The sequence below is a fragment of the Melozone crissalis genome, unplaced genomic scaffold (assembly GCF_028551555.1).
Source record: "Melozone crissalis strain CALT ecotype California unplaced genomic scaffold, PUWL_Pcris_2 ptg000010l_1, whole genome shotgun sequence".
NCBI lineage: Eukaryota > Metazoa > Chordata > Aves > Passeriformes > Passerellidae > Melozone > Melozone crissalis.
The window spans coordinates 2,986,440-3,009,989 of NW_026535788.1; the positions used below are offsets into that span (position 1 = coordinate 2,986,440).

General features: G+C 38.2%; 1 protein-coding gene and 1 long non-coding RNA gene across 2 annotated transcripts in view; both read right to left on the reverse strand.

The window, feature by feature from the left end:
- The window catches only part of LOC128933545 (inositol polyphosphate 4-phosphatase type II-like), a gene marked incomplete at its 3' end in the record, with an annotated part of 57,825 nt that extends 52,974 nt beyond the window's left edge, over positions 1-4,851 (reverse strand). Inside the window, exon 1 of the mRNA XM_054270547.1 lies at positions 4,787-4,851. Coding sequence (XP_054126522.1) covers positions 4,787-4,794 — 8 coding nt within the window. The remainder of the gene's footprint in view (positions 1-4,786) is intronic.
- A 6,904-nt stretch (positions 4,852-11,755) lies between these two features.
- On the reverse strand, positions 11,756-20,277 carry LOC128933553 (uncharacterized). Its single transcript, XR_008482795.1, has 3 exons — positions 20,226-20,277; positions 17,029-17,108; positions 11,756-11,830 (listed from the first exon to the last, which is right to left on the reverse strand). It is a non-coding gene; the product is annotated as an uncharacterized LOC128933553 (long non-coding RNA).
- Positions 20,278-23,550: the final 3,273 nt, after the last annotated feature.

Consider the following 23,550-nt stretch of genomic DNA (forward strand, 5'->3'; position numbering starts at 1 on the left):
GAAACCGCGGGACATTTCTTAGGCTCCACAGGCGCGCCGAGTGTCGCATGAACTCTGCGCGCGCAATACGCCACGGTGGCTAGTTTTGTCTCCCCGGAATTTATGGCCTCTTCTAATTTTGCCACAACGGCTGCCCAAAACCGCGGCTCTTTTACGCGTTCCGGGGAGACCTCGGGAAACCTAGAAAATACCCACTTAACTAAACATTTTAACTCCTGCTTGCGGGCTTTCTGACCACCCCCAAGCAACAAACCCTTCACAACATAATAAACCTCCTTCTGGGATTTTCCCAAGCCGGCACCCATTGCGCCTTTCTAGAGCAGAAACTGCTACCGCTAGAAAGGGGGAAAATCCTCTGATGACGCAACCGCACGCCCGGGAAACAACGAGAACTTAAACAATGAGCCGCCTGCCGCCGGCCCCTGCCCCCCCCACTGCCCCAAAGTCTGGGTAAACAGCCGGAGGGAAAAAGAGATTGGGTGATGGGTGCGGCCCCACGTCTGGGGAAATCCGGCACCCAAAGGGAAGAGAAAACAAAAACGGCGCGGGGGCGAGGAAAAACCTCAAGGAGAGAAGGCGGGGGGGTAGGTCCCCAACGCAGGGCATATACCCCTAGGGAAAGTTAAAAAGGCAGAGGGGAAGCCGGAGAGTCCCCAGGACGGGGCCCGAACTCACCAATCCTGCTGCGGCGACAAAGAAAAAACCAGGCGAAGGTCACTTGTCTCGGGGAGTCGTCCTCTGAGGGTGCGAGGAGTCCCGACTCCCTTCCGCCGGGGAGCGCTGCTTCTAAAACGAAGCCTGCTACTACCCGGGGTAGTCTGGCGTCCAGAGGGTAAGTAAATCCCAACTCCGCAGGGTCCAGTCCGTGGTCAAAAGTCCACTTCGTCGCCCCCCACGTTGGACGGCAAACTGCGCGAGGGCGTACACGGCCCTAAGTCCGGCTAGCTGAAGGGGTAAAGCGGCCGACGCCCCTGCGCATCTGAGGCCAGCCCCCCTTGGCGTCCTGGCCTCGGGCTGGGCTGGATTGCGGACTTGGGTTCGCGCTGGACGAGACGAGAGAGGAGGCGACCACTTGCTGGGGGTAAAACGTCGGTTTATTGAAGAGCCCACATGCAGCACAGGGCAAACCAACAGGTGGAAAAACCCACAGCAAAATGGCCCCGAACACGGGGGGAGACAGAGTTTTACAGGGAAGGGGTGGAGACGGGAGGGGAAGCCCAGCTAACCAATAGGGGAACATGTGGGGAGGTACATAAGAAAACTGACACAAGAACTTATCCAATAAACATAGAACAAAGGAGGGGCCCTGGGACGCCAGCCAACTATGACCCCCAGAGAGAAGAATGTTCTCGAAAGCAGGGAGGAGTGGGGGGTGATTGACTGGGCCCAGGGAGGAGGAAAACTTTACTTATATGGTGGGATAAGGGAGGAGCAGTTATGTAACTTGGGAGATTGACAAATAAGGGGGGCAGGGGTAACCGTGGTAACATAACTGCCAAAGACTCTGTGGCGGGAAAACTGGAGGGGGAAGAACCATCTTACAAAGAACAGGGGGAGAATAATACCTAAAATGGGGGAACAAAACAAGAAACTTAAAAACACACTACGACACATCAGAAGCAAAGAGCTTAGCAGGATTCAAAACAAGAGGGGACATTTCTGCAGATTATATTTGCAAAACTTCTGTAATATTGTAACAGCTTAAAAATTCTGAATATTTATCAAACAGGAGCTTTGGAGTAAATATAAACTATAGCTTTGGGATATGACTCAATCATTCATACATAATGAAGTTTAGAAGCTTCTAAGGAAAGGAGCACAGGAATTATTCTTCCTAACAAAGTTCACTTTAAAATGTATGGATAACCACTTCAATTTTTTTTTTTTTTTTAAAGAACAGAATCAGATAAAATTACTCTCATTTTTCTTTGCTACAAGATATGCTTCTGTGATATATAGGCAATAAACTCCAGACAAACAATATAACATTCCCTCCAGAAATAAAATACTCATAGCTTTTTCACTCTGTTGTTTCCAAACCAGGCAAATAATTATTACGGAGGAGTCAATAAGAAAAAAAAAAGAAAAAAAAAAGAAAAAAAAAAGGCATGTTTTTCTTTCTCTACTAATAATCTCATTTTAGACTCTCTTGAAAACAGTTGCAATTTTTTTCTCCTTACAGAATTTCCCAAAATTATTTCAAGTTTTGGTGAGCCTGACCCGACAGGCAACTAAAAACTTCAATGTGAGTTGTGCTTACCTTTGCATGCCCTGAACAGTTGTTTAGAAACAGAAAAAGAGAAAACAAAGCAGAAAAAAGAGACAAAAGAAACCCCACCAGAACCCCATGAGCAAACTACCCACCCCAAAAATGGCAACAAATACATTTAAAATTATTTTAAAGCCTCTTTTCCTATGCATGTGAGGAGAATAGACTGGGGTTTGCAAAGCCATGATACGATTTTATATGGTTCCTAAGAGATGAAAACTTTAAGTTCCTTTTAAATTTCTATCCACTACACTTTTTATTATACAAAAGTGTAGACAATTATAAGCTAAATTTAACTTGTTTCTCCCTTCCTACTTTAAGATCATTTTGCTTCCATTCCTGCTTTAAATTCTTTCCCTTAAAGTTAAAATAAAGTCAAATACTGTTAGAAGTTACAAATTTCAAAGCATCATGTCAATAAATGAAAGGGTTTGGTTAACAATGAACACTGAAGTTTTATCAAGAGACAATCAATCTCAAGATGGCGAGAAAAGGGAATTTAAACTACAATTTTTAATGAATACTGAATAGCATTAACACTTACTGGCACATTTTTATAGGTAATTGCTTCAGGCCTGACTATATTGAAGCCACAATAAAAAAAATGAAACAGGCTGAGTATGATAAGTGGCTTCTGAGACAGAAATATTTATCCTTTTATACTAACAGAGGGGAAAAGACACAGAGAAGAATACTTGAGCCCACACCGAATATAGCAGCATCCTCCTCACACGTTCTACTAGACTACAAGTGTAAGGACTCCACAAGAACACACATCTCCACAATTGCTTTTCTTGAAAAAGAAAGGCCAGACAAAGCAGAAGCTCCAACCCACACTCTTATATGATGGTAGATGACACAGATGCTCCTGTTCCCACCATCTGCTGGTATTCTACATAGTGTTGCTCATTTTGGTTAGTCTTATCTCCTCCTCCAGACTGCATCAATCACTTGGTCTCTTTCTTTCACACCCACACTTTCAACTAGGCTTGAACAGCTCAACCACACCGGCAGTCAGGAAAATCAGAGGCACTTATCTCAATCTTTGTGCCACTGTTACTTCTGTTTCTTTTTCAAATCTTTATTTTGGTGAAGAGAAAACCCCACCATGGTGAATTCTTACTAGGAGTTTGTCCAGGGAGGTGAATTCTATAATATGATACAACAACAAGGGCTATTACTTGTATTATGCCTTTGGAGAGAATAATGCAGAAGTAGTAAAAGTGGTTCAAGTAATCCTCTAACATTTAAAAGGCACTTACCCATGAGGCAAATGAAAATATGGGAAGTGCATGAACTGTGAGACTCAGTATAATCTATTTTTATTGCTTACTGCAAAAACCTTGCACATAAGTATTCTCAAACAAAATGAGGCCATAAATGCCTAAACACAGTACTAAATGAATAAAATAAACTATTATAACAATTCATAGGAATTTTATAACCCATCATCACCATGCATAAGGATGTATCAGTCCAGTGACTTTATTAAAATCAAGATTCCAGCCTCCCACATGCTGTTCTATTGGCATATAAACATCACAGGGAAGCAACAGATGGGGTAAATAAAAAAAGGAAAAGAAGCTTGATACTGCAGAACAAACAGCCACAACAGGTTGTTTTGGGATGTGACACAACAGGAAGGAATTGCCTCAAAGCACACAGGATGGCTTTGGAATGCAGCACTGGGTCCCAGCATCACTCTTACACATGAGACCAGCTGCCCATCTATGTGTTAAGTAACTTGCATGAGGAAGGAGGCAATATCTTCTACATCATCCATTATCGCTGGAAGAAGAAGGAGGCACTGTCTTCAGGGTAGCCCTGGGTTACTTAAAAAGATGTTTCCCCAAATTTTATCAGCACAGCTTACAAGGGTTCAAGGACAGGCTCCATTTTAATCACTGCAATGGCAAATTGGACATTCAAAGGCTTTTGGGACACCTGTGTTCTCTATTCTCCTTTTTCTCCAGGCCATACACATTGTTATGATTCTCAGATATCTCTCTGGGTTATGAGGCCAAACGTTAGGGTTTCAAACAAACATTACTTTGGAATCCTTTTCTTATGCCAACTAATTTAGATTAGCTAAAGGAATGTCCATTTTATCCTCATTGCTCCTTTATTCACTATAAACTTGTCATTTTTCATGGCATAATGTTTGTCTATGTTATTAACTCTACCCAGACACATAGCCAAACACAGCACAATGTTGCTCAGCCCCCTGTCATTTTCTGATCCTTTATAAAATGCTAATGTTCCAGAATATTTAAATTGTTAATCAAACGGTGGTGCTAACAGGTTTAAAGCCATGACTGCACTTTAGCACAGTTCATTGCTCAGAACTTATGAGGTCACTGGAGTCCTATTGAGCAATCAATTCTGTTCAGTTACAGCTGTAAATTCTTAGCAGCTATAAAAGTGCCCATTTCATACTACAAATAAATATATTTTAGCTCCTCGTCTGCATGATTCAAAGTCAGAAAAATATAATTTATATTGCTGCCTCTTCCTTACCTTCTCATGTCCTCCTTTATGTGCAGATTTATTAGTTCTTTAGGAACGTGGAAGGAGAGGGTGGTCTCAGCCATCTGCTCCCGGATCCGCATCCACTTGTTGTCAGAAGTAGGGAATCTATACAACTTACAAACAGGGTTTCTCAACACTGCAAAGAGCAAAAATAATATCATTGCTTTCATGTGCTTATATGAGTCCAAACATTTATGACAATAACCTGCATAATTATTATATTATTTCCCCCTAGCTTACAAAATTAATTTTAGTATCATTAAAATTCCACTAAAAACATTTAATATCTATTTCATTTTTATACCAGCATGTGGAGGGCAAAGTATTACTAGTACATCAATAAATCGCATTTTACCAGCAGAGTAGCTAACTTTTGAATTTAGGTCTTCAAAGTAGTGAGAATGTCAATCAGACTCTCTTTTCTTGCATTTCAGCTGAAGTTAGGAAAACCAGAGAGCACAAATGAACAATGAACTCAGTACAGCCACCACCACAGCTTGCCAGCACCACTCACAATTCCAATAAATTGCACAGGACTCAGGGTTCAGCTGCATCTTCCCCTGGACATGCACACACAAATCATTAATGCAAATTGGAGGTGTGCTTCTGCATTAAAGGAAACTTGAACATATTAGAGTTACCTGGAACTTTGATGGGGTCAAGACACTGCCACTACATAGAAATAAATATAACAGCCCTGTCGATATGTTACACACACAGTTTTCAGATCACTATTGCAATGTGACATAAGAAAATCACATTTCTTTGTATTTTGGAAGATTATGCTTAAAACCCATCACATTTTTTATTTTACAGTTTTCACGTGTTGGCTACATTTCCATTCAGATCTTAAAACGATGCCATACAATCTACTCTCTCCTTTCCATCTTTTTATTTTCTTTTTTTACCCCGCTCTTATTTTCCAGAAAGATCAAAAAGGGGAAAAGCTGAGGAAGAAAAAGTTCTGTTTCACTAGTTTGGTAAGTTTACTTGGAGACAAATGATTGCCATTTAACACACACATCCACAATATCTTGACTTGGAATGAGTGACAGCTACTAACAGTGACAGCTACTAACAGACATTTCACAGACACCATTAATGTTTATGTAGTCTGATTTATAGAGAATTAAAAATAAAAGGTACCCAAACTGCCTTGTCTATCTAAGCAATCAGGATTTTTAACAAATATCCTTTAGGAAAGGCCTAAAAGAAGACCAGAGATTTAAATACACTGATAATAAACCCACTGCTTGCAACCCGAAGAAAGGAGCAATGTTTAAGTGGTCGCACTGCTCTATATTCCCATCACTCCACTGAGATGTCTTTCATCAGCAATCTTGGATGAAAAACTGTTGTTGGATTATGCCCTTTTCTGATCCAGAGATGGAGCAACCGAGTCTTAAAAAACTTTTATTCTATTTTCAATCTCTTGGGAAGGGTGAGACAATACAGATGTTATAATTTACGCCTTTACAATCAGAAGCCAACTATTTCTTAATTACAGTACATTATAAGCACTTCTTGCCATTTTATTGTCATTTTATGAGCCTTTTTAGAGTAATTTTGCCTTTAGTTCTTAGTGATTTTACTTTCAAAAACTAAATTTTCACTCAGTATTGTGAAATAAGCGAAAGAGATGCTTAATTTCTCTGACATATTAAAAAGAGCAATTTTTCTTTACTATCAATACCCAAAATATCTCAATGTTCAAACCTCAGGAAACTAAGGGCTAATTCAAGGGCTAATTCAAGTCTGGCCTTAAACAGAAAACTGCCAAACCAGATGATAATTTTGAGTTGGTACTGTTTTTTCTGTTGTGCCCCCCGATCAGCATATTACCTGGACATTTTAAATGATGATGCCCCTGACACAAAAGATTCTTTATTTTACCTTTTTATATCTACTTCCTAAGGAGTTTATCAAGGGATTTTTTCCAAGAGCAGCCCTTAAATTCACACTCAGAATCGACTACACTGAAAAATGCACATTAATCTGTGAGAACCTAATGCAAATATGTATCTGAAAAATCTCTTTCCTCCCATCTCCCCAATGTTGCCACCATCACAAAGTAAAACAAAGCCCAGAAAACCCATCACAACTGCACCAAGGGACAAAGAACACTAAAAATATGGATTCAAAGTTGTGACTTTTATTGTGGCTAGAATTATTAAACTCCTCTCCCGGTACTGGCTTCATCTTCAGGTCTTTGATTCAGGTCTGAATTTTCAGATGGGGATAATCTCAAGTGTGTTGTAAGTTTTTTAAATGGTCAAATCCATGGGTTTAAGAAGAAAATTTCATTTACAAAGTCAAAAAAAGCCTGGGCATTTTTCCCAAATAATCCCAATATGCAGTATTGCTAAAGCTTAAGATTTAAGGCCAATAAAAGCTGCATAAGTACTTGATGTTTTTTCCTTATAAACAGAACTACTGAAGGCATGCAACTCCATAAAAATCTCAGAAGTATCTTCCCCTCCAACTGCAACAATAATTAATTTCTACCTGTAACAAGTTGTCTAGAACCAAATTCTAGAGGGCATGTACAATAAGAAGGGTGAGACTAGAATTGGTTTTCATAAAAAGTAGTGATTAAAATGAGTGGAAGTTTCATAAAGATAATCCTTGCTGTACTCAGACAGTGATCATGAGAGGCATTGAAGAAAACCCAAAATCCACATGAACTGCAGTGGTTAAAAAAGAGAAAACTCTGTTTTAAAAGCTTTTCTCCACAGCATCAAGCCTGAAAGCCAATGCCATATATTTACCCATGAATATTTTTGGACATTGTCATTTTTAATATGAAGAACCTCTGTGCTTTTTATTCCATGCAATATCCTTCACATTGCTTCCCCTGAAAGTACAATAAAAATAATAAAAGATTGAATACTCTGGTTTTATTTTCATTCCCTATTGAACACAGATCAAAGCATATCTTTGCCATATATTAATTTGCTAACAGTGTTCCTATTTATATCTTTCTTTGTAGCATAGGAATATGATGTGTATTACCTCAGGAATAATAATTAAAGCTTTCCTAATTTTGCTTAATTTCAATTACTTTTCTTATCTTTCTTTTTTAATTTAGAATGCAATTTGTTTACATGTAAACAACTGGCAAACTCTCCAGCATTATAAATAAGTAACTGAATTTTGAGACGTAAATTCAGTCTCTGGAGGTATAGAAGCAATAGTGATAAGGCTCTGAAACACACTGCTTATTCCCACTCGCTCAACAAGCATCTCATAACTCACTGGAGGGCTGAGAGTTCCCTATCCTAGGATTTAAATTTCACAAGAATGCCAGCATGCTTCTATGCCTACAAGCTTAAGGATTCACAGAGGCAGCTTTTTTTTTCAGTTTCATCATTTTGAAGGCCTGATAAACAACAAGAAAATACCAGAAAGCTTTACAGCAGCATACACGTCAACTAAATATGAATGTATATGGAAAACATACTGTTCTGGGGGCAGTTCTGTATGAGCACAGCATGTCAGCAGGAAAGTGGAGGTGATGCTGCACGAGAAGAGAAAGTCACAAATACAGGAAACAGACTGAAGACTAATTATTTATCTGAGAAAAACTTCCTGTGAGTGCAAACTCTTCCCAATAGCCTGCATGCTGTCATTTCTTGCATATGCACCTCTTTCCCCTCAATTCTTTAAAAAAAGCCTGACAACCCAAAAAATGACAAAAAAAAAAAAAAAAAAAAAGCTCTTCAAGGTGTGTTTGACTTTATAACTTTATAAACCCGAGTAGTGTTGGGTGGGCTTTGGTTTTATATTGTGTTTGTATATGACAATAACAAATGTGAAAACGCTGCCTAGATACACTGTAGAATCACATGGAAATATTCTTGACAAATTGATCGAGACTTCAATATTCCTAAAACTGACATCTACCTTGGAAGTTCCAACAAAACATATTCACAACCTACAGCATTTTCCTATACAAAAGAAGTCAACAAAAAACCCCAATCAGACCTATACAAGGGAGGCAACAAACAGAAAACAATCTGTTGTGAATCAGCATCGTTCTCTGGCAGAAATGTCATTTCTTCAAGTCTCACTAATCTGGATGACATACAGAATCACAACCAAAGAACTGCACTGGGCTAGATGAAATCCTTCACCTGGCCTCTGTATCTTGTGCCCAAGAAAAGCCATAAATACACACCTGGAGACACAGGATACCCTCCATGCCTCCAGCTATTTCCAGTTCAGGAATTTCTGGAGCCGGATGTAGCTCCGGCACATTCAGAAATTCTCAATTAACATCTTTCTCACTTTGAATTGATGAAAATAAATGGTATTTCTCTAGAACATATTTTTTCTGATTCTGATCTAATCTCAACAACTCACAGAAAAAAAATGCAATATTCACACACATATGGAAGAACTTAATTTTTGGCAGTTTTTAGGGCTTCCTTCAGACTGCAAAGCAGATTCAGAAAGTCTGCCCTATCAGAGAAATCAGATTAAAAAGTTTCAAGAAAGATTTTAAAAAGTTGTAAAAGTTTGGTAACATTCCTCCTCAACGGTATGTAGCAAACACAGAATTCTTGACAGTGCTGTGGTTTTAGATGACCCATATAACTTATTTGTGACATTGTTATTGCCGAGTAATGGAGATTCATAAACTCGGGCTAATAAAGGTTTTATGGCACAGCACATCAGCATGTAATACTCCTCAGATAATGAAAGAAAAACAGATCTAGTTTAACACCATGCACTCAAGCCCAAGCTGGCCTAGAATTGAGAATGCCTTGCCAACAGCTCCCTTCATTCTAGGACAGACAGTTTCCAGATCAATCTGAAACTGCCACTTCACCAGTTATGAATGAGAGAGATTGATTGTCCTGGGTATTCACTTACAAATAATGCAGAATTATTTTACAGAATGCCGTGCAATGACACAACAGAAACTAATGATGGTAATTCCATGCCCATGGAAGTCACTGACAGTGATTTTTAGTCACTGAAAATCACTGAACAGTAAAGATGCAGGAGATGGAGATTTCAGCACTGCTTCAGAAAGCGCAATTGACACACACTTATTCAAACTTCTCCGTGAAATGATAATGCCAAACATGTATAAAACACTAAAATATTGAACTTGAACATCTGTGCAGCATTTGAAGAGACATTGATGAGCTCTGCCACGAATCTGTGTGATTTCTACAGGACCAGAGGTGGAGTTGCAAGAGCTGTCTCTTACAGATATTGGAATTCTTACCTGCATTTAAGGAAGGCAGGTTGTCCTTCCCACTTATGCCCTCAGTGGCTGTACACTCACGAACCAATGCACACTGCAAAAAAATACAATACAGATGTGACACATTCAGGGGGTCTGAGATAAATCCATGGCAGTTTATAAAAGGTAGGCTGAAAACCATGAGTGATAATAATACAAACTTCCAAAGTCTTACTTAGAATTTACATTTTTCTTTATATTTCTGTTCCAAGATACTGAAACACAATCAGAATTATAGCCAAGAAAATGAAAAAAATATGATCAGCTGTTCCATAACAAAACAGAAATGTTTCCTACCAGTATTATGGCAGAAATGTTGAGAGATAGTAATAGTTTAGCTTAATACGTTTTACTATAAAAATAAGGCACTTTAGTTTAAAACCATTTTTGACAAGTTCCATACTTTCGAAGAGGTTTCTTTAGACAAAGCAGTTTTCACATGCACAGTGCAAGAAAACCCTTCATTAATTTTTAAACAAGGGAAAAGCAGGAAGCACAAAAAAGTCCTTAAAATGTGCTCAGATTTTGTGATTCACCAGTTCAAAACTTATTTATTTTTTATTAATTCAATGACTCACCATTCTCACAATTGCATCCTCACTATCAACATATAATCCAAGACTGTGTTGCCACTGATTTGTACAAACCAAGGACTCCTTTAAAGACCATACATTGGTCATGAGTCTGGTCTCTCTTTACAAGTATTAGAAACCCCTAGAAAGCTGCTATTAAAGCCTTCTGTGTCCCCCAGGCCCAACAGAGCTCAGTAACTACATCTCCAATAACTGCAAGGAGTCTCATTCCACATTCTGCAGTGGAAGAAAAGCCAAATAAAAGAGAAGGCTGAAAAAAACAGCTCATGTTGCCTATATTGTGCAAGTTTTACGGGTCAAAGTCAGGAAGATTTCACAGCATTTGTTGCTTTTTTGGAACTGGTCACACTCATCTAAGGCATTGAAGTTCTCTGAGATAAGCAGTGAAAAAAAAGTGTGAAATTTACCCTCAGACTGATTTTGCTATGCAGAAAAGATACTGAAAATAATGTCCTCTGCTCAAAAAATAGTTTTATATGTAACTTCCAAACAAAAAAATCCTGCATTCCCTGTAGCAATATTTCCTTTTATTCAGGAAGAACAGGATACACCACAGTGTTAAGCAGTGAACTGTTGTATTCTGGCTGCAAAAATTGTGTGCTCCCATTTAATGCAGATGAACCTGCCCCTTTGCAAGGGAATTTACCTCTTCTTTGCTTTGCCTGTCTGTCATTCTTCCAGCTTCTCAGTATTGTGGGCACAGATTGCACATAAAAATCAACATAAACAGGACTTCAAGGGCAGAAACCAGACCAGCTGTCCAAGGAAAAAAGAAGCTGTATTTATGGCATCTCTCTGGACAGTTTTTATCAGAAGTGATCAAATATATTCAGTTGAGATAAAAATAAGCTATTTTTTTCTTCAAGAAGGAGAGGGCCTAGGAAACTCAGGTTAGGATATTACTCTGTACATCTTCATGAATTTGGTTTTTTTGGATGAGGGAGATAAGTTTACACAGCACTTGCGCCACAAATTTTGTTTTAAGTTCTTAACCCAATTTGGTAATTAGTATTTTAGACATCTGGTACAACAGATCATTCTAATTAACTTTGTGCAATAAACTGAGTTTCTACCTTTTGATCCTGAGCATCTGCTGTGATGTGGTCTGTTTCCCCCTCATCCAGCTCTCCCATCTTCATAAGATTGACTTCAATGGTACCAACTGTCTTTCCACCATCAGATGTCCTGGGAAAAAAACCAACCCATGACACCGGGTCACTTGCAGCATCAAATCCTTTCAATTAGAATAACATCAGTAAATATTTAGTGCCCTCTCCATTCTGTAAAGTGCAGCCACCGCTACTGAGCTGGCTATTTACCATCACAAACCAAATGTTAACAACAATGAGGCAACTTCTTCAGGACAATGAAAGCTCTCATCACAACACTGAGGACAGGTAAGTGCTATGAATGGTGCATGAATCCATGAACACTGCCAGGTTCTCATTCTAGACCTTATCCTCTTTGTGGACCATTGGATAAAGGGCTGTAACACTGCACCAATATTCCACTTAGGATCTGCAATCCCAATGCAGAGTACATGGCTTTGTTTCCTAACAATCTGCAAAGAAAGGACAGAGTGTATTAACAGAATCCCTGCAAAACCAAAACAGTGAAGCTAATCTGAATATCACGTTTCCCTTTGTAATCCCTCCACAGAGAAATTATTCAGAATCCATCCCATTTCTTGAACTATATGGGAATGGTAGTATAGTTACAGGTGAATTCCTTCATTATCATCCCCATAAATAGTTTACTTTCAATTAATCAAAAACAAATAATTTAGATGTACATCACCGAGGGAAGAGCATTGCTGACTTCCTTTAGGAAGAAACAAGGATTTAAACTCCTGAAAGATACCAAATGCTTTTTCAGCTTTCACTGGCAGCACAGCACCAAGTTTATCTCCCTGACTTCTTCTGAACAGCTAGATTTTTTTTTTTTAAAGGAAGGAAAGAAGAGTAACTGATAGTTTCATAATAATGAGGAAAGAGTAACAAAAGGCACCAAGCAAAAATAGGCAAAAAGGAAATGACGAGAATAAGTTCAGCACAATTACAAAAACACAGCGAGGAAGGAGAATCAAAACAAATACGTGTGGGGCAATACTGTGTCTTTTCTGAGCAGTGGAAATGAAGAGTGATGAATCAAGAAAAAAGAATACATAGAAAACTTCAATGTCATAAAATCATTAAACCACAGAATTATTGAATATGCTGAGTTGGAAGGGACCCATTAAACAAGTTCAGCTCGTACAGTAAAGTCTCAAAAAATAGTTACCCCCAAGCTTTCAAATTAAATAATTATCTTCCTTGAAAACCATTAGGCTTTACTATGCACTCAGTAGAATACACTCATCTTGCAACTACACAAATCTGGTCTTCTATAAAACCTTGCAAAATAAACATAATTCTTCATATTTTACATGTGTAAAACTTCATCTGCTCTAAGCCAAATTAATTACTGACAATAAAGAGACTATTAAAAATGAACCAGTTCCAGATATTTTTGCAATTGAAGAAGCCTGTATTAATTTAAGAAGTATCCAGAAGAAAAGCAGTAAGGGTTCAGTGTCCAAATTATGAGCAGAAATACATAATAATATTGAAAGGGCCTTCTGAATGAAGAACTTTCCCTGGAGTTGCTACAGCCGTGTGGCTTGACTGCTCCTTCTTGTGTCAAACCAGCACCCAAACTAGGCTCTGTCAACAAATGCACTGCAGCATCCCCAGCAGAAAGGGAATACAGCAGATGTCAGCAAATCACATATCTTTAGAAGCCAAAGTGTGTGGTTATGAGACTGACAATTTTTCAGGAGCTTAAGGTGTTCCGATCAAAGTGCCAAGCAAATGAACTGATCCAAACCAACAGGGCCTGTTGCTCCAGTAAAATGGAAATGCTAACTACACTTTCTCATCCTTGTCTCCTGTTCTTTAGAATCCTAAATATTTCCCTTGGTGCTATTATTAAAAGTTTGGCCTCAGTATGATAGCGAGCATTGCACTGTTTGCCTGCACAAGGAGCAATATGTATTTTGTATGGGTTTAAAAACAGTGATTGATATAATTCCACTTTTATATATTTTTTTATTATTATTTTCTTCTCAAAATCACTCCTGTTCTGGTCTAATACATATTTAATACTACAATCTGTTACAGGTGTTACCTGTAAGAGAAGGTAATGCAACACAATAAAACTAAACAGTGGGACTTGTTGCACTGTAGTTGCACTCCTTTCTCCAGTTCTTATCTTCCCACACAGAAATACGAAGACACATTTTAACGAAAAAGGCAACAACAACAAAATCAACAAATCCCAAACCCAAAGTTTCTTTTGAATGCTACAGGCATACAAATCAACAAAGAGCTCTGTAAATGCCCAGGGTAAAACTGTCAGACTGATTTTAAAACACCAGCAGTGCTTGAGAGTCTTCAGCTACTTGAAAACACGCATTTCAAACTTTCCAGCAATACCATGAGATTAAAATTTCATTTGAAAGAAAATTTAAAAAGAGAAACAGAAGTGACGGAGTGGGAAAAAAAAAAAAAAGCTTAGTGATCATACCTTAGTAGGATAAAACCCTGCATAATTTTACTTTGCACTAACAGTATTGAGCACACACACACATTATGTATACACCTCATGTCCTTTGCTTGTAGAGATGTAAAAAGTCTCACACAGACACACTGTTCAACACAGCACCAGATAAGGAATCAATTGGTTTTAGGATACTTCACAATGCATTAGAATGAGATCAGCTTATTTGCTGTAGTTTAATAAAGCTGAGAAGGGCACTCTGCACTCACACGGTGCAGTGAAGACGGTCCCTGCACCAAATTGCTTTCAGTCATGAGTGAGGAGACACATCCCCACAAAACAAAGGACTGCACCTTGACAACCTGCTTAGGGCGAGTTGGGATGGGGAATCTGGCCAAGAGAATAAACTCAGCATCAACATAAGAAGCCCATACACGGGACAAAACCCACCTGGCTTATGGAGATGGAAAATTGCTGATATTTTTTGGCACCCTGGGACAAGGATCAGCACTCATCTGATACCTGTCAGCAGAGCACCTGCATTTGAAACAGATTTCTCTACTATCCCAGGTCCTTAAGGATCCCCAGGTCAGTATTAGTTCCCCCAAATGTGAGGGAAGGAGATAGCCAGTAACACCACGAGCAGCAGGAATCTGTGCCCACCTTACTCCTTCTGGCCATAAAATGCTGACCAAGGCATCCAGGGAGAAAAAAGGTAACAAGCTAGTGATGGAAAAGTAAGTGAACAAGATGGACTGAGAACAGCAGGCATTTGCCTCCAATCTTCTAAAAAAAAAAAAATAAAAAAAATCAGCTTTTATTGCTAAATTAGCAACCAGTATACCTAGCTCTTATTTAGAAAGGAAAAAAAAAAGTGTGATTTTATTTTTTTCATCAGACACACTGTATCATACACTCAATATTAAGAAACATTCTCCTACTGAAAAATACTTCTGTTGCATTCAACAGCCCATTTTTTGCCATTCATCATCACAACTGTATGAGAAAGCTGGAAGCAAGTGACATTGCGTTATCACTGCAAAATGAAACATGCAAGTCTATAGAAAACCTCTCTCTTCTTATAAATTCCATATTGAAAACTGCAATCCCAAATCTCTAATAACTAAATTCCTCTCCCAACACCTGTTGTGTACACTGAAGTAATTCTGCAAATCAATCTTTTTGTGTTTTGATGATTACTGCATAGATCTACCAGAAACACTCAGCCACCAGTTTAGGACACCTTTATGGAGAAGAAAGGACAATCAAAATAAAAACTTCTTTTGCAGAGGTTTTGTAACTTGTGTCCCTAATCACTATTAGGGCACAATGGTAGGAAAACAGAGAAGTAGAGCACTGTGTGTCAGCAGTAAGAATTTGTAGACACAAGCCAGCTCTCCACAAAATAACAGAAAAACACAAGAATGCTCCTTTGAAAACACTTTTATATTGTTCCATTGTACCTCAGAAAGATAAAGGAAAAACATAACTAAAAAAAAGGAAAAGAAAAACAAAACTCAGTTAAAAATTAAGCAGATTCTATAATTACACCAATCTTTACAGGGCACACCACAGAGCTATTTCTGGGTCCTTAAATCTCTACTTTAAATCTAACAAAGGAGTATCTCAATCACAGGCATGCCCTGATAAACTCCTATCCAAAGAATATCAACAAGAATTAAATAGAATTTATTGCTCTGACAAGTCCCTTGATATATCCTCTATCCTCCTGAGAGGTACTAATATTGCAGGGTAATTAGAGGAAAGCAAGCTTAAATAAGTAGACTGCTCTGGTTAAATTGCCATCAAAGAAATGTGGATCATTTCTACTGACATTCTGCTGCCCAATAGTCATAACCAGAAAACAAACCCACTTTTGAAAGGTTAGGATGTTTTTCTTAAAAAATATCCAACTGACTAAACCCTACCATTTAATGTGTCTGCAAATTAAATTTCATTGGTACATTTGTATTTTAGTGTTAGCTGAACAAAGAGGACAACCAAGACTAAAAATATTAATGAAAACCAATTTTTTCATCTATTTCTTATGAGTTTTCCATCTTAACTTTTTGCTTACAAATTGGATGGCTGAGATACAAAATATTTACTCTGAAACCGAAGCTTTCCGTTCTGTCAATTACTGTGCCACCTGTTGGAGACAATCTTCCAGATCAAATTTTCAATATGTCAGTTACGGAAACCAAATTTATCCCAAAGAGCTGAAGACAACTTGAATTCCTGTAAGAACAGATTCTTACGATCACTAAGCTGGAGTTCATCAACCTAGGTCTGTACCCTGTCACTGATTAGAGTTCTGTATCACACCCCCTGCAGTCTCAGTGTAGCTGCATACAACGAGTTCAGGAGACCACAAGCATTTTCATGTGGGAGACACCTTCAATAATTAGGACCACCTTCTTTAAACGTGCCTAAAAAAACCTGTACACTGCTAATTCTTTAAACCACACACACCAAACAAAACTGACAATTTTATGCTCCTTTCTAAAGGAAACTTTGAATGAATATTCCCTATGCCAAGTTCTCTACAATTCTTCCATAGGTTATCATGGTATAAAATGACCTTTTCTAATCTGGCACATGGGAAGCTCACTTGCTACCTCTTGGGAGAAGAGACCAACCTGCATTTCTCAACATGGCCTTTCAGTTAACTGTGGAGGGTGACAGGGTCTGGCTGAGCCTCCTTTTCTGCAGGATGAACATGCCAGCTCCCTCAGCCATTCCTTGTTCGACTCGTGCTGCAGACCCTTCCCTATCTCTGCTGCCATTCTTTGGATGAGAAATGCCAAAGGTTAGTACTTAGAAAAACCCTGATTTACAACACTTACCTGAGGGTGAGGGTCAACTGCTGCTCCTTTGACTTTACCAGATCACCCACTCTAAAAGTTGCACAGCCCAGGAAGCTTCGCTACAAATCAAAGCAGAAAGAAAAGATAACATATTCATTCATTTTTGTTATTTCTTTTGCTCACACACTTGAAAATCTTTCTTTGCTACAAAGAAAAATATTGCATTTCAATATAACAGTTTGATACTTAATCCTCTAGAATTTTTTTTGTGCAGCATGATTATCAGTAAACTGTTAAAAACTTTGGTTTTATGGGCAGGAACCTTTCTCATTTCCATTAAGAACAGTCTAACAACCTGACAAAATAACAGGTTGTAAGATGTACAGCCACAGGAAGATTTTCATTCAGTACCAGTATTTGCATTTTGCATCTGTTCCTTCCTATTTTTCTAATTTCTGGATTACAAGAAGTGCTAAGTTTTCAGTGTTATACCAAAGTTGTTCTTGTTATGGTTTTTCCTCAAGCCATTGGCACTACCATCCACGTATTCAAAATATGAATGTATGTGCTAGGAAGGCATTCTTAAATTGAGTTCAGCACAAGTTTATTAATAGAAATGTTTTATTTCTCTAGTTCTTGGCAATGTTTTAAGTAGTGTTTTCCTCTATTTCCATTGTAAGGTGAACTTATTTACTGCATTAAAATTGCAGAGAAATGTGGTAATGTAACTAGAATGCCTAAAGTTAAATTAGGCTACACCACTGTATCTTTTTCTTCTATAAAAATCACTCTTCACGCATAACAAAGTACAAAGAGGAAAAAGGGTTAAATCTTCTCTTGCACTTGGGCTATTTTTTAACCTCTGCTCATATCCTGCTGAGATCCCATTTTGTCAATTTGGCCAGCAGTAGTATTCTTGCCTTGGGAACAATGGGCAAGAAACTAACAGCCATCTTCTACCAATTTATCTTTCAAATGTACAACACAACATCACTTGCTCTAAATAAATTGTAAGAAGATCATGACATTATGTTTAATTTTTAGCAAAAAAAAATAAGAAGGGCACAAAGTTTGGTTTTTCTTACATAACACTAAGTTTACTGTTGGAATGGCAAATTAGAATTCCAGGCTAAATTATATACATTCTTGGCTATACAAATGAAAGAAGAATCAAGTTGCTCTGAGTCAACAGAGGCTGCCTACAGAGAGCAATGTTCTCTTCAAGGAAAACAGAAAAGAATTTGTCACTGCTGAGAAGAGTTACTTCTCTGGTAAAAAAAAAAACAAACCTTCAGCCTGCTTTCTTTCAGGAAAGCCAGCAGGATGTTGTGTGCTTGAATGCAAACAATAAAGCTTTACACTAAGATAAGTTTTCTTCCATACACAACGTACAGTTCAAACACCAACTCTGAAATTGGGCAAGCACCCACAGTGCAGTTAGTAAACTGCAAACTGCATGTCTGCAGTTCAATAAACTGAGTCATGAGGTAAGGCTTGTTCCCATAAATGGCACAGCCTTAGATTTCCTAAGCAGCATGTAAGCAGCAATGGAACAAGGACACGAGTGTCTAGGGCAGGCTGGAAAAACATTGAATTTGGGAAGCGATGAACAGGAAGAAAGGAAGAAAAATAACACAGCCACACAAGCAAAGAGCACAGTTAGTTTTCAATGCCAAAATTAAAGGCACTTCTACAAAAAAAGACATCCAGGTGCAACACATGGTGATGCACAGCCTTGCTGGAGTGAACACACAGGTGGTTCTGTCTTCCTTTGGATGAGTCAGTGTGAGAGTGTTTCCACACTAAAACTCTGTGGTCACACACACTTAGCCCAGATTATTCATCTTCTTCCAAGAGCATATCCTTCTCCATGCTGCAAGAACGCATTCCACAGCACTGTCTCTCCACAGCAGCCTTTATTCTGGCATTTCATGACATTTGAGTGTTTGTATTTGAAACCTGACTGCTTGGAAAGGGGAAGAGGGCTATTTGGAATGAAACTGATATAAGGTTTGGTCACCTGGGGCTTCTTTCTGCAGCAAAATAGAACCATAAATATATTTAAGAATCCTAAGTCAGAATCCTCAAGTGACCAGGGCCAAGAGACAACTACACTGCTCTCTCATAAAGCCAAAGAGCTTTGGTCATTGTACCCACTAAACATGTCTGAGCATCAGATCTACTTCTTCTGTGTCATGAAATTAAAGGTGAATGATTTTATCGGCTTAAAATGTTCTACTTAGTTCTCTGTTTCATATTCATATGCTTATTTAGAAAAAAAGAAATTCTTTGCTTGACAGCACAGAGCTATGTGCAAAATCAAATAAAATTTCAAATGATCCCATGACCCAAATTAAGAGAGTTATGCTAATGTTCAAGGGGTCTAATATCAAACTGGAGAATACTTTTTCTATACTGATTCAGATACCAATAGTCCACCCTGGGGCCTGAACTGGCAGTCTACAAACCAATTTAACTTTGCCCACATGACTTGGAAAGGCTTGAAAAGTAGGCTTTAGAACAAAATTTGTGCTGTAATCCTAATCGCAGAGTAATGCTCCTTCGGAATTTTGCTAGTGTTCCAGACACAAATCTAAAGACACTCGCCTTGAGTAGTTTGATGAATAATCTCAACTAGCCAAAGAGAAAAGTCTCTATAATAGCTATATGGAAAGCTAAAACACACTGATTATTTCACTAAGATTGAACTTGCTGCCAAGCTACAGGTTTTTCAAACACTAGCTGAAGTCTTGAAAACCATGCCAAGGAAGCCCTTGTAAGGCAGAAAAGTCAAACCCTTAGGCTAAAAAATTGAAGCCTCCAGGCATTTTCCATATTTGCAGACAGATCTGACACCTGCACCAGGTGAGCTTTGTTCTTCTACTCAGCTCGAGCAGGACCAACCTTTCCCACTCCCACCAGGGGCCCATATTATCCATGAGGTTTTAGCCCTCTCAGAAAATGACTTCCCATCCAGACTGCTTGCTTGATATTAGCAAGGACTTTACAGGGTTATGCTGGTCTCAGGATAGCTTCAGTTGAAAGAGGTTTTCAAAAAGATGTGAATGGGATGACTTCAATCCATGAGACTGCCACTCCTGCCTTGATTATTTTATTCATTCCACCAAAAACTTTCGCTATTAAAAAAGCTTTTCAGCTCCTGTTGAGCACTGAGTGTTAGTGCCTTCCAATGAGATGGAAAAAAAAAAAATCAATTACTGAAAATGATTTCTTACCCCAACATCTGCTCTTGGTTCCTTGTGGTCAGGTAGGACACTGGTGTGGACCTGAGAGAAGGGAGGGGAAAAAAAGGCAAGAAATAATCAAACTCCTTCTGTAAATCTCTCTGCAAAAGACTCATTTTTTTTCCCATGCCCTCAAAAGTGACCCTCAATTCTTCTATTCTAGCTGCAACTTAGTGCACAAAAAGAAACACTCCTTTAATGTAAAGATAATTTAATTGTCTGTTTGTTATTCTAAATACATGTTGTTATAAAGCACCAATATAAAGGCTACCACAAAGACTTGACAAAGCAGAACCACAGCTTTTCTCAGCCAGCTCTTATCCCTTGATTTCCTACAGTGAGAACTTTGATTTTTCCACAAAAGCCTGGAGATAGTAAAAAAAATGCTATAATTAATTTATTAAGGGACAGCATACTTTAGAAATCTGTGGGAGTCCTCATATGGATGCAATTTTACATTTCAATTTTCCACACTAATACATTAGCAACTCCAAAGCATTTGGAAATCTACAGAAAGCTAGTATAAAATGTTCAATCATGATATTTTTATCTAAAATTAACCTTTAAATGCTTCACGCCCTGAATGAAAATGAAATTACTGGCATTTTCTTGTTGGTGATACCCATCTTTCCCTTTTGAAGCTGAGGAAATAACTTAGAGCAATCTGTTTCTTAAAAGAAAGATGGAGTATCAACACCAAACCAAAAATGCTGTGTCATTTTAAGATGCTAAAAAGCTGCTCTATGTGCCAGCCTCAAAGAAGTGACATCTGGCCCAACAACTGAGGTATTTATATTTTCTAATTATTATTATGGCTATTTATTCAAGAGAAATAAACTAATAATGTAAGAATTAACACTCCTTTTCATAATTTACTTACGTATTTGTAACCCAACAGCAGTTCATATTTTTAACAGTGTATGCGTTTTTATATGAGACTACGTTGTATTTCACAGCAAGAGAAAGCTAATGTTTCTTTTACACATACTGAAATCAAGGAAATTCAACATTAATTTAGAATCAAAGAATATTAATTCCTTCTTTTGCTGGATAAAATATCAATTCAGGAGAACATATTTCAGCTTTTCTGACCCAACACAGGAGCAGAAAGGGATGTCAACACCTGACTAACCTAGAGTCTTCCATATAATAAAAGCATATTCCTGAATTTCAAATGGACTTAAAATACAGAAAAAACTTCTGCTGCATTTTGCAATACTTTTTGGTTCAGCTATGTTTATTTGTTTTCATTGGGTTTTAACCCCTTTAAATTAGACTGTACATTAGACCGTACCTCTCTTCTTCCCAAAGTATATTTTGTTTGAAATTAAATCTAGTGCCTTGATCCAAGTGTGTGCAAATATCTGCAATTTCGGAAGCAGTTTTACTATTTGACATTTATCAAAAGAGAAGCCACATATGTGTATGTAAATACATACATGGGTGGTACAGGCTGAACACTATCAGGCTGTCTGTTGGTTGAGTTCCCGAACAAACTCTCTGAATGCTGCAATTACTGGGGTATCATTATGGGGTGTTCACACAGGCCTCATTATAAACATCAGGTCAGCTCATAAAAACTTATAAAACATAAGAAACGAGTCAGTTTTAGTCCCAGTCCACAAAATGGAAGAGAAAAAATGGGAGATAAATACAGAGGATTTGACAGGTCAAATATCCTCCCAGCGCATTTCTTGATTAAACAAACTGCCACACTTTTTAAAACCACGTCATAAATCAACTTTTCCCCTCTGGCCCCATCCAGAACAACTATAAAATCTAAAAGCAAACAGAAAGTCAGATTTTATTCCCAAACCTCCACTACTCTGTTAGAATTTCAGTTTTCCCATTACTCTCTCTAGGTTTTCCTGTGCAAAATGCAAACCTCTGAGTGGGGAGGTCATTCACAACCGGGGTAAGCCCATGCCTGCAGGGAATAGCACCACTACTGCTTTACCTTTGTGACACAAAGAGATCACAAAGGCACACAAGAAACACAGCTTGTGACCTGGACTAAATGCAGCAAAGGTTTTGGCATCTATCCATTCCTGTAATTTTGTGTGTAGAACAACACAGTTACCTTTTTACACCACAGTGGAGGCCTGTGAACCCACTGGGAAAAGGGCAGTGTGATGAAGGTTCGTGCAAGTGAAAGATGCACAAGAGTAGAGTTAGTTTTCAATGCCAAACACATCAGAGTCCAGGAGTTATGACTCCCTGGAATTTCCCAGTCAAACAAATTGCAGCTTCGTGTGTTTGTGCTGGGTGAGCCTAAAATGCCAAAACTGTTATGGGGTTCTGCCACAAAACCAATCAGTTTTTCCTACAGTCCATATAAAACAAAAGAGAAAATCTTTTCAAAATGGACATGCACGTGGTATTGTGGGATTCTACAGTTCCAATGGAAAACCTGATAGGCAGCGAAACTAATAAATGTTAAAACTTCATTAAAGATGAAAACTAATAAAGGGAATATAAGATTTATCAAATTACTGCAACATTGCATAATAACTGCATGATTTTTATTATATATTAATTAGTTTAAACTTACAAAATATTTATATATATATATATATATATATATATATATGTGCCTGTGTGTGTATATATATATATATATATATATTTCCTACTACAGATAGTAGGGAAAATATGTATGCCCCTATCACTTGCTGTATAGCAACTGATATGGCACGAGAGAAGAATCACGAGATCCCCCAAGCAAAGACTGAGTTTAACATAAATCTAAATAATTTTAATATGTTTTTAGTGTATGCAACGAAAAAAATGGAAGGAAGGAAGAGTTTATTTACCTTCTTAACACAGCACACAGCGTGAGACTGGATTCAATTTTTTTAACCAATTTGAAACAGCATTTTTTCTGCAGAGAAAGCTTTGTCACGTAAGGTTATGCCACAGATAAAAAGTGACAAAGAAAAACGTGTATAACTGTGACAGGGACACTCAGGCATCCCAGTGCCCCACAGTGATGAGTGCTGACTGGCACAGACCCACTGGGGTTTTTTTAAGCAGTTGAATTTTTGCAATCCATGACCACTGGTAGCAAGCTAATGAGCCACAGGCTTTTTCTGCCATTTTTCAGGCTTTTTTGAACAAAGCCCAATGATGCAAAGTAGCCTTCTAAAGTCTTAATAGGTACTGAATATTCTAAGCATTTGGTCAGTTATAATTTTAATGAAATAGAGCAGAAAATCACATTTAAGTCTGTAGCTGTTACAATCAGCCAGTTAGCCTTGCCTCCTCCCCATAATAATTCCCAGGAATGAACCTGTTGAAGTCTGTTTTATGCTGGGAA